At 32.2% G+C, this 12,456-nt stretch overlaps 1 protein-coding gene and 1 non-coding gene across 2 annotated transcripts in view; one reads left to right on the top strand and one right to left on the bottom strand.

Annotated features, from left to right (window-relative positions):
* Positions 1-7,524: 7,524 nt before the first annotated feature.
* Positions 7,525-7,630, bottom strand: LOC124892235. Its single transcript, XR_007050137.1, has one exon. It is a non-coding gene; the product is annotated as a small nucleolar RNA R71 (small nucleolar RNA).
* Positions 7,631-8,521: 891 nt separating this feature from the next.
* The window catches only part of LOC107848938 (mannan endo-1,4-beta-mannosidase 4), a 44,455-nt gene continuing 40,520 nt past the window's right edge, over positions 8,522-12,456 (top strand). The window contains exon 1 of the mRNA XM_047410957.1: positions 8,522-8,582. Within this exon, the coding sequence (XP_047266913.1) occupies positions 8,522-8,582 (61 nt within the window). The remainder of the gene's footprint in view (positions 8,583-12,456) is intronic.

The following is a 12,456-nucleotide window of genomic DNA, read 5'->3' as shown; positions in this document are numbered from 1 at the left end:
CAAGTTTGATGGGCCGTCAATGTATTCGATCATAGCAAAATACTTGAGGCTCAGATAAGTTATTAACCCAGGCAATGAGTTTTCTGACACTTCTATGACTGCAAATCTGATAATACGAGTTGCCCCACCAAGATACAGGCCTGAAACAACAATTCCAGGTTCAATTTCTCAATAACAATCAATTATCACAGCCATATTATTTTTTTTCTATTCCATTATTATATGGTTCTATTGTTGCTTTGCCAACACAGTCTCTGAGAAATAGAGTATAACGGACAACACATCGCTAGGACTCTCAAATTCTTAAAGAATATTATTAAAATACTATTTGGTCTATAAGATTCACTTCTAAGCACACAACCTGTGAAGTCAACTCCCAACAGTACCTATGTTTTCTTCTGTTAATTAATTTTCTAATTAAACATCAGTGTTTTTCTCCATAATATTTTTTATTCATATGTATGAAATTCTTGAAGTTATTAATGTAGATCTATCATCCTTAGAGAATAAGGAGGCATATTTATCGTTCTTGAAAAATTCAAGGCTCAGATTTTGTTTTTTTATGAACATGAAAGAGAAAGAAACCAACATGTCATGGTTGCAGACAATGTTTGCAATTGAATGCTATACCAGGTCAGCCCCCAAGACACGAGTACATAAGATTTCTCTACACAGTGATGTAGATTTTCCAGAAAGAAGCATTCATCATCACAGCCTATTTTAATGTGATTTATGAAGATCACGTCACTTGTTATCCTCATTGATAACTTAATCCAGATTTTATCCAAAAAAAGTATTTTCAACCTTACAAAGACACTGTAACTGGTCAATCAAATACACAACACAACCTTCTAATCTAGAGTTAGATGCACTACCATTACGACATGGATGACAAAAGGAAGAATTTGAGACTCAGGTAAAATGAGAGAATGAAGATAGTATCGCGGCAGTAAATCCTATCGATGTTGTAAGACAAACTGCGAGAAGAGGAGCAATTGTATCTCGACTCCTTTGTACATACAGTCAAGATTACTCATCTATAACAAAGACTACGAAATTGGGTGGGGAAAGATAACACAAATCCCATGTTGGGGCAACGATCCCTGAGATAAGAACTTCTATGGCTTTCGGTGTACCTCTAACTACAACACTGATATCCTCATTTACTACACAAATTGTCACATCAATTTTTGCCTTCTCATCCCTGTACTGTAAGCCTAGTAACCTATTAAACATTAAACAATAAACTTTTCTCTGCAACAATACCAAAAGGTCTACAAATTCAAAAATAAACTTTCAACTTACCCAAATAAAGATAATGATAACTCGCTGACAATTTTTAAAATTGAAAATTAACAAAATACAAAAAATGAATTAGTCAGAAACATAAATTGTACCTTCGGCTCTAACCTCAAGAATTTTGAACTCGATTCCTTCGGCCTTCGACCTTACAAAATTCTGTTCCTATAGATTTTCAAATAGATTAAAGAAATTGCACATGCAATTTAAAAAATTACATATATACCCTAAAGGGTTTTGACCACATACCTTGGAGCACCAACTTTGACAACCTTATTTGAGAAAAAATAAAAAATTTTAGCAAAGAGATACCCCGTTCCTACAAAAATTGAGTTAATAGAAATGCATGTGAAAATAAAAAATGCATATACACCAACAAATCAATTTGAGAAATAAATTTAGAAAACCCTATTTCAGTAAACAGGAATTTTTTTAGGCATTTCATCTAACAAATTAAGCTAACCCATTTAGGAAATTTGAGATTTGAGAAAATTTTTAACCAACAAACCTAATAAATTTCAGCTAACCCATTTAGAGAATTTTGTTTCTTCAATGGGTTTGAGATCTTGCTTGAGAGACGATGAAGGTTGAGCAAAGCTAGCTTGACCTTTGGCAGAGAGAGACGATGAAAGAGCAACTTGAGCTTCAACAGAGAAAGAGACTATGAAAGAGAAATGAACTTTTCTTTCTTTTTTAATTATCTAAAAAGTCCTTAATTATATACATACCAGAAGCTTCCTATTATTAAAATTTTAAAAAATAAAATAATTTACTTTTAGTGGCGACGTTGTCGCCACAAAATTAATTCAGAGGCTACATTTTATCAGTCGTCACTAAAAAATGGAGTGAAAATTTTATTATTAGCGGGAACTAAAATTTTTATTATAGTGACAACTATTAGAGGCGACAAAAATTATCCGATACTAAAATATAATGTATTGTAGCGATAATAAATATCGCCACTAAATACTATGTTTTTGCAGCAACATATTGACTCGCCACTAATTGTCGCCACTAAAAACCAGATTTCTTGTAGTGGATGAAGCAATTGCATCATATGTCTCACATTTAAATTTTTAGATGAAAATTATTTCGTTCTTGATTTTGAACCAATAGTGATAGGGGAGCCTTGTTGGCTTGATGCATATGAATGCTGATATATTTTAAATGATACATCTCATGCCAAAGTTTTTTGGGAGATTTATTCTCATAATCAATAATTTAGCTAGAATTGGAGGCATACAATTTCTACTAAACTAATTAGCATTATCAACATAATTTATAGTTTGAAACTGTGCTCTTAATTTAATAATTCAAGTAAACAACTTTAAAAAAAATCAAATTGCAAGTTAATAGAAGAGAAAAGACATAAATTGACCAGTGAAGTCCCGAATTTGCAAAAGAACACTTAAATTTTGTGGGGGTCCTATTACCCCATGAAATACCTTTGAACCATTACAAATATACCCTTTTTCTGTCAATCACAATTTTTAGAAAGCAAGTGAAATCACGTTCCTGTTATTGCTTGTCATGTGTTAAATTTATTTTATTTTCTAATATTTATTTTTATTGTATTTCCTTATTTTATTACCTTATGGACTCTTTTTCCCATTTCTTCTTCTTCTTCTTCATTTGTTTATGACTATGTAACTCCAATCATTTTCTCCCTTTCTAAAAATTCTTTAGTGTGTTCACCATTACCGTCGCCTACAACATCATCCTCATCGCTTTTATCACCAAATCTTCGTCAACTCAAAATGAAAATTGAAAAATCAATATATCAAATTGAATTTTTTCAAATAAAATATCGCTATCAGAATCTTCTTTATGTGAATCCTGCCTTTGATTTGCTCTAAATCAAGTGAGTTGTCACTGAATATCTCTCAAAAAGTCAGATGTTTCCTTTGTTTTTGAATATCTAAAATTCAATTTAATGAGTTTTGAAGAATTATTTGAAATGTGCAGATTGTTTTAAATAAGATTTTTAAATTGAAAAAACAAATTGAAGCAATAGCAATAGAAGAATGTCAATACATTGTTGCAAAATTGGTGACATTGAAAATGGCAAGAAAATAGCAGTGACAACTAATCTGTGAAGAAATAAGAAGAAAGAGGAAAGAAAAGCAAAAAAAAAAAATAAGGGAAAAAAGTTTCAGCATGACAAATAGAAAAATGAAATAAATTTATAATCATTGTTCGAATTTGTCACGCTCTTAAAGAGAGTGCATACACTATCAGGACACCCTTGGCCAATAACATATTAGGCTAAAGTATAATAAACTCAAACTTGAGCTAATAACAATATCATCACTTTGTGATTATCAATATTCTTTTCAAACTTAATTAAAGTAACATGAGTTAATAATATACTTCTCTTATCAAAATTAGTAAAAAGGTGAAATTCAAATCATGACGATCGCACAATTCTTGAGGTCTTGCCTTCTCCATCTTTTGATCTAATTTTTTTTCTTAGCCTTCAAATTTTGAGAAGGTAGAGTCTCGTGCTGATAACGTGTTATAAAATAAAATCAAAATATCAATATCAAACTTAAAGAAAGAAGAGAACTTTAGTAATACTTTTTTTACTACTTTGACACGTATAAAAATATAAAAAAGGGTGCTTATTTATAGACCACCAAACTTACTCCTAAAGGTTGCTAAACTTGACATCAAGTTGACAAGTTGGTAATTTGGCCAACTATTTAGGTATTCAAATCCAAATTGAACAAGTAACTTTGGTTTTCAAATCTAACTTGACTACTAACTATTATCTCTAATAAATGATACTTCACACATATACATGTCACATGACATTCATATTATATAACACTATAGAATATTTTTATTGATTAAATAACTTTGTTCATCGTATTTTCACACCAAACAACCCGTTGTGATTTGAGAGAAATCAAGAAAATTGTTCGGGTGAAGTTCTTTTGAGAAAATGGTCAAAATGGTCCTTAATATTTTTGGAATTTAGAAGAATTTGGTTCTTGTTATATCCCTTGACCATAGGAGTTGTTTAATTGGATGTGTAAGAATAGTGTTGAGTATGGTGTAGTAATAATGATAGGATTAGTAATATAAAACTTAGTCATATTGACATTATTTTTTATTCACTGTCTAATTTGAAATATTAAAAATTACATTCATTATATAATTTAAAAATTACATTCATTATATAATTTAAAAATTACATTCATTATATAATTTCTAAAAATTACACGCTTTGCATCCTCAACATTACATTTTTGTTGGGTACAACAATCGCATTAGTCAACCATTCTGGCTGCTTAACCTCTTAAATTCGATCTTCAATCTTTGCAACCTTTCCTTTGGTGAATTTTTTCTTGTAAGACATATGACATCATTTCTTTAGTTTGATTGAGTGATGTTTTGCGTCCACGCTGAGTTTATGAGTCATCACCTCCAGAGGAATAAATGTCACACCTAAATAGGACCAAGCAAAGCAGTATTCTGCATTAGTATATTAAAATTCAGTAAGTTTAGTTCTAATTTTAGGAATGAGCTTCGAATCCAGCTATGCTTTTCTTTTTGGGAAATGAATAAGAATATTTTACCATTCATTTTGAGATAATTAGATTTGTAGGTGAGTCAAGAACATGTGTAACGATTTTAGCTTCGAGTTAGTAACAAAAGTGTGCAAGATAATAAATAAGCTAAGTAATAACACTAACAATAAGTAAGATATCGAGAACAAATCTGAACGATGGCATAGTCCGTAATACTTTAGCTACAAGCAAGTAGTAACCACAAATGCGCAATTAATGAGCCTAATAGCAATAAAATAGTATTAATTGTCGAAACAATAAGGCAATAGAGGAGGTTTTGAAACAAAGCTAAATGATTTTATTGCTTTGGGACAGAGAAAAGAGAAATAAGATCCCTTTTCAATAGGAAAGGGAGTTGATCTTACTTATATTTATACACCTAAGTGTCATGATCTATGTTGTTTAGCTTAGTTTTGAGGACTTTTAAGCATGGTTTTTCGTGGTGACATACATATTCAGTAATATTTGTGTAATTATGTGTTAAGTCTCATGTTTAGGTGGTTTATATTGCAATTAAATCAATACAAGAGTCAAAATAGACAAGGGAGGTTAGACGAGATAACTAGTTAGACTGGAGTGTTGTAGGAGTCTAATAAGCATGATGAACAATTGTAGGAGTCTATTGGAGCTAATTTGGGTGATGAATAAATCCGCACATGAGGCACAATGGATGAAGAAACAAGGAGCAAGCTTAATCTGAATAATTGATTTGAAAGTACACATGTGAAACTCTTCAAGCTAGAGAATAAGAAGATTGAAGCCAAAAACTCATCAAGATTGAGATGTAATGCAATCAAAGACATGACACGACATTAAAGATCAAGTTTTAGAGAGTCTGGACCATTAAAATAGTATCTTACCGAGATATTAAAGTGCCACAGAGTCAAAGAATAGAAAAAAAACAAAGTTGGAGTGAGTTTAGTCAACTAAGAAGTAGTCTGTCGTGATAGCAACGTACCTCAGAGGTTATGCTCCATTTTATTGGTGTGCCACAGAGGTTATGCTCTATTTTATTAATGTGCCAACCCATAGGTTGTGCTCCATTTTCTCAAGGTGCTACAGACTTGGGACACTTAGCTTTTATTCTAATCATCTTTGGATGACTTGAGATGATTTTGGGGAGGTGGAAACAAGATGGAGGCTTCTCCTAGCATTCTTATTTGTCTGTTTTCATTACTTAATTCTCTTTTATAATTGTAAATTTGATTATGTGTAGCTAAAAACCCTCTTACAGAAGTTGAGGCTACAACATGATTACTTAATTATAGTTTATTAGTTGGGTTTATATGTTTATTATGTCATGTGATTGTCCTTACATTGTTGATTTACTATTCTAAAGAGTCATGAGCTTTATGATAAATCCAAGTCTCAAAATGAACTAACCATGGGACTGGAAGGACGAAATGAAAAATGTAGAGCATGTGGATCATATCTTTAATTGATTAAATCTAATTATTAATGGATGATTTACAGTTAGGTTAGAGATATACCTAAACACCCAACTTGGTTTATAAAATGAGAAGATAACTTAGAGATATACCTAAACACCCAACTTGGTTTATAAAATGAGAAGATAAGTTAGTGTATCCGAATTAGACTCTCACATCCCCGTTTAATAATGTAGTTGTGAGACTAATTTGGGTAGACAACTTAGAGGATGACCATCCCTGAGTTATACCATCAACTTCGTACAATCACCATGAACACCAACATTTGCTTGAAACCATAGTTATGCATAAATGTGAAATAGACACCTCAACCTTAGAACTCTCCATATATTCTTTACAATCCAAATTTCATACTGGTGTTACTTCTTTTACTTAGTTTATAATAGAAAAACTCAAACTCTTTTTAATTATGAATCACACTTTGTTAACTTCGATAGTAGTACTTGAGTTTGATTGTCTTCTAAACATCAGTTCTTGTGGGATTGATATTTGGCTCGTAAGAGCCACTTTATTACTTACACGACCATGTACTCTTGTGTGAGCGGTTGGACATAATAAGTTTTTAATGTCGTATGGGGACTTAAAGTATTGGAAACTTTCTAATCATTAGTATTACTATTTTGTTTGATAAATGCTAACAACTTGGTCTTAACTTCTGAATTTGCGGGTAAACATTTAAATATTAAGCAAGCTTCTATAAAAATGGATTTGGTTGAACCACATCTTGAACCTGAGCAGTGCTTGCACCAATTAAGAAGAAAATTAACACTTCTCTATCCAATCTTGCAAGTTTAACAAGGCAATACCATTCTTGTAGTTATGGGCGATCAATAACCAGCTCGCAGGACAATGTATGAATTGGCAATCCCTCTTGCAACCAATATGACCTCCAGTATCTGCAAACCAAAAGCAGGAGGTAGATTTGAGCTTAAATAAAATATAGTGTAATTGTTACACACAAGCTAACAATTTACAGGCTTGTCACCTAAGGATCCATAATTCCATTTTCAAAATTTTCTAGAGTTTAGTGACATATTCATTTCTACAGGAGTCTCCACAAATTATGTAAGGCTTAATATTTTCGTATTATCACTTTTGGGAGAAGAAAAGAAGTATTTGAAGGCTGAACCATCAAATTCTATCACATTATTGGGCGACCTTGTAAGAAATTTCCTTGTTCTATTCTTTCCATCCAGTAAGACTATGGGCTAAGGAGTAAAATCTTGAGCTTCAAGCAGAAGCCTATGGAGAATTTATACCAAGTGTGGAAGAGTTTCAAGGTTCTTCCTAGATATTATCCTCATCACTAACAATCAAATGATGTTCTAGCCCATACTTTTGTGGAAAGTCTTGACCTGAATACCAAGATTTTGCTAGATTCAGCAGAGGAAGATCAAGCATTAGAGAAAACTTATGATGCGTTGTACACTTTTCTCAACTATATTGCATAGAAAAATCCTGATTAGCGTGGTGATACATCTCAAGGTATGGTAAAGAGGCCTGTAGGTATGATTGAGGTCATACTGACTGGCGTGGAGAGACCTCAAAGGAGTTTTCCTAGTAACACTGAATAAAACCCAAAGCAAGTTATGGAAATCACCTTAAGGACTTATAGAGATTTGATTAATGCACTTTTAAAGAAAAATCATGAGGTGTAAGTAGAGTTTATCGCACCTAGGCCGACTGAAAATTAAGTCGCAATCAAAAAGACTGATAAGAAGGGGACGTTTGAGACAAAGATGAGTTGTCAAGAATGTAGAGAAGGTAGGATGGGAAGTTTGTTAGATCTAGTATAAACTAACTACTCAAATTCAAAGTAGGCAGAGCAAGCACTAGGGAAACTACCACCACTGATCCTTAAAAAGCTCAAGAAAGCACAAGAGGATGCATGTTTCAAAAAGTTCTTTGACATGTTCAGAAAACTACATATTAACCTTCCTTTGTTATATGTTTTGCAGGGTATGCCTAACTATGCTAAATACTTAAAGAACATAGTGGAAAATAAGAAGAAGCTTAGATATATGGATACCGTGGCACTCAAAAGCTCAAGGACCTGGGAAGTTTCACTCTCCCCATACAAATTGGTAAAGGTGACACTGTGAAGACTTTGAGTGATTTGGGGGAAACATCAATTTGATGCCTCCTTTTGTGTTTAATACACTTGTATTAGGGAAGCCATGACCCTCTTTAATTATGTTGTAGATGGCGAACAGAACTAGCGTGGTTCTTGAAGAAATTATAAAGGATATTCTCATTAAGCTTGGTAAGTTCATTATTTTTGCTGACTTTATTATTCTTGAATATGATGCAGATGACATAGTACCAATCATATTGAGATGTCCATTCTCGGATATTAGTGGAGCTTTATAGATGTTAGAGAGGGCACACTCAAGATAAGACTAAATGATAAAGAGGTGGTCTTTATAATGTATAGAGAACCCAATAAACCCTCACACTATAGAGATCTATGCATGATATAGTTATGGAAGTGGATAAGTATGGGGTGTTGGAGTGCATTATTCCAATTACCTCTTCAATATCTCTCAAAAAATGGCCCAATTTCATTAGTAAACCTAATGCTGAAAATCTTGAATGGAATTTTGAAAAAGTGAATGTGAGAAAAGCTGCTGAACTAGAGTTCAAGCACTTAAGTGTTTATAAAAAGTGAGAAGACGGGTCTCAATGGGATAAAAAGGATGGATGTTATGGATGATAATTGTGATGTGTGTTGTGACGCGATAATATATCAGACACTGCTTAGGAGGCAATCCAAGTTAAGGTAATTTATTTTTATTTTCTGGGTATCACCTTTGGTTTTACTTTTGTTTTGTGTTGATAGATTTAAGGAAAGTTTGAGTACTTGATATCTAACCTAAGGAGCATGTCAAAAACTAAGTGTAGGATCCTTTGCATCTTTTTGATGAATATGATGCTACTAGGTAGGTCTAGAGGCCTCAGGTAGTAATTATATTCTTCATTATTAAATTTTACCTTGGATACAAAGTGTAATTTTAAGTGTGGGGTGAGGAATATTTTGATATATGTTTAGGGTGTAATGTTCTATAGGAGTCTTTTGGTTATTTGTTTATATTGCTGATAAGTTTGAAAAATACAAAAAGATTTTCTTTTAGTAGTTTTTAGTTTTATTTATTTATTTATTTTTTGTTTAGGATCACACTTCATCTACCACTTGATTTTTATTTTTAATTCTTTTCAAGAGGTGCCCTTTAAACCGACTATTCCTTTTTCTTTTAAGGATTAATTTAAATTTTTAGTCATAGGTTAAGGAATTTTTCTGATGATGGATGGATGACGACCATCTTGAGAGAAAATTAGTCTATAGGATTTAATACGTAGAACTCTTTCACTAATTTGATGATACATGCTCTTGTTAGGCTACATGACTACATGATGCAAGTTGGTATTGAATTGAAAATATGTTGAATGACTATGTTTGAGAACCTAAGCTCATTTATGTGACTCTTGTTTAATTTTACCTTAAATTTGAATTCTTGTGATTGCTTGATTTAGAGTCTATAGGGTTCCTTCTTGATTTGAACATGTGCCATGTGTGTGAGGTTTTATTGTATTCCATGTTTGCATATTGTTGTCAGAAACTTGTCCGGCATGTTTGCAAAGAAAATTGAAGAATGTTGAGTTTATGAGATGATATTGACATTTCTTTGATAGCCAAGTTTATCCCTTGCTTTATCTACCCATAATGCATGTTCTTAGTTAGCCTGTTGACCCTTTAGCCTATTGTTTGGTAGTTTTATATGTAGCTTATTTCTTCTTTTTTTCAATTGACCGTAATTTGATACAAAACTCCTAAGAACTTTAGTTGAAAAATTAAGATGTTAAGGAGTATAAAACTGACAAAGGAAAAAGTGAAGTTGAATCCTCAAAGTAATAATTATGGGTGTTTGTTGGTGGGGAGTAGTGTAATAAAAAATAAAATTAATCAAAAGAAGCAAATCATATATTGATAACAAATATTCCCTACCAAAGATATGTAAGCTAGCTTAAAGAGATAGAGCAAAATCAAAGAAAGTTGTGAAGATAAAAGTTGTAAATACGTTGGTTGAAGATTAGCTTAATGAAAGCATGGTGTATTAAAGCGCTTGGGAAAGTTAGTCACTATTACTGACTAGAATAATTCATACTCGTCCCTTAGCCTACATTAGCCCGTAAAGTCTTATTTGATCTTAAGATTTTGTATTCTTATATTAGCGAAGTACTACACTAAAGGAAAACTTATGATTCATCGTATGTGGCATGTGAATTCCTTGTGAGAGTGAAAGAAATTATATTATTACGCTCATTCTTGTGTTAAAATTGTGTGTTTATAAGTGAATATGAGTGACTTTCTTATGGTACGAGCACATATTTAATGATGGATAGGTGACTTATGATCTTGTTGTTGATTAATGTGCATGAGTTTACTAACTTTGTAGAGTTAATCCTTGAGGTTAGGAAGTCTTGATGTAGTATACATGTGTTTTCAATTGTAATACGACATGCTTAATGTAGAACTTACTAATTGGGTAGTCATTGTAGTTCTAGCTCGAGTGTCTTAGTTCAAATAATGATGGTAGAGTCTTACTTTATTGCAAGTAGTGTAAAGAGTTATTCGAGGATGAACAAGGTTTTAAGTGTGGGCTGGTGATCATAGATGTATTTATATACCCAAGTGTCTTGACCTACACTTATTTTACTTAGCTTTTAGCACTTTTAAGCATGGTTTTGTGTGGTGAAATTCATATTCAGTAGTTTTTATGTAACTGTGTGTTAAGCCTAATGTTTATGTAGTTTAAAGTGCAATTGAATCAATATAAAAGTCAAACTATACAAGGAAAGGTTAGATGAGATAATTAGTTAAATAGACCTAAGCTATGTTTGTTTTTGTATAGTTTTGATAAGTTTTGTGTATTGTATTGTCTCATTCTTGTGATGAGATGTGGTAGGAGTATATTAGAGATTCTTTGGGTGATGAATGAGGCATTATATGACCACAATGGGTGTAGAACCAAGGAGTAAGCTTTACGTGAACAATGGATTTGGAAGTGCACATGTAAAACTCTTCAAGCTAGAGAATGTGAAAATTAAATCCAAAACTCATTGAGATTGAGATAAGATGCAATAAAATAAATGGAATGATATTAAAGATCAAGTTTGGGAGAGTTTGGACCACTAAAATGGTAACTTACCGCGATATTAAGGTGCTGTGCAGTCAACGAATAGAAAATACAATGTTGGAATAAGTTTAGTCAGCTAAGCATTATCCTGTCACGATAACAGCGTGCCACGGAGTTTTTTCTCTATTTTATTAGCGTGTCACGGAGGTTATGCTCTATTTTATTAGCATTCTATAGAGTTTGTGCTCCATTTTTATCAAGGTGCCACAAACCTGGGTATTTTCGGGTACAAATTGTCTTACACTATCAATAGGGCACTTAGTTTCTATTCTAATCATCTTTGGACGACTTAAGATTATATTGGGGAGGTGAGAAAATTAAGGAGGATTCTCCTATGGTTCTAATTATTCTCTTTTCATTACTTAATTCTTGTATGAACTACACTAATTTATAATTAGAAATTAGATTATTAGTGGCTAAAAACCCTCTTTCTAGGGTTGAGGCTATAACATGATTCCTAAATTATGGTTTATTAGTTGAGTTTATAAATTTATGATGTCATGGTATTGTTCTTGCATTCTTGCTTTACTATTCTAAAGACTCATGAACTTTATGATAAACCCAAGTCTCAAAATGAATTGAATAAGAGTAGATCAGTGGAATAAAGAACATAAGGAGTATGGATGATATCTTTAATTGATTAAATACTAATTTGTAAAGGATAATTTGTGGATAGGATAGACATATACCTAAACAGAACTTTGTTAATAAAATAAGAAGATAACTTAGTGCATCCGAATTAGAGACTCACATCCCCGCTCAACGATCTAGGTTTGATACTAATTTTGATAGATGACTTAGAGGTTTACCATCTTTGAGTAATACTATCAATCTTGTAGATCAATAATCACAATAAATACCAACACCTCTTAATGATTTACTACTTAGGTATTTTTATATGTTCTTTTGGCATTTTCTAGCTATGGGTGGGTATTTATGACT

Source organism: Capsicum annuum, chromosome 1 (assembly GCF_002878395.1).
Source record: "Capsicum annuum cultivar UCD-10X-F1 chromosome 1, UCD10Xv1.1, whole genome shotgun sequence".
Classification (NCBI taxonomy): domain Eukaryota; kingdom Viridiplantae; phylum Streptophyta; class Magnoliopsida; order Solanales; family Solanaceae; genus Capsicum; species Capsicum annuum.
The sequence above is the reverse complement of the archived record's forward strand: the minus strand, read 5'-3'. Positions and strand labels throughout refer to the sequence as shown.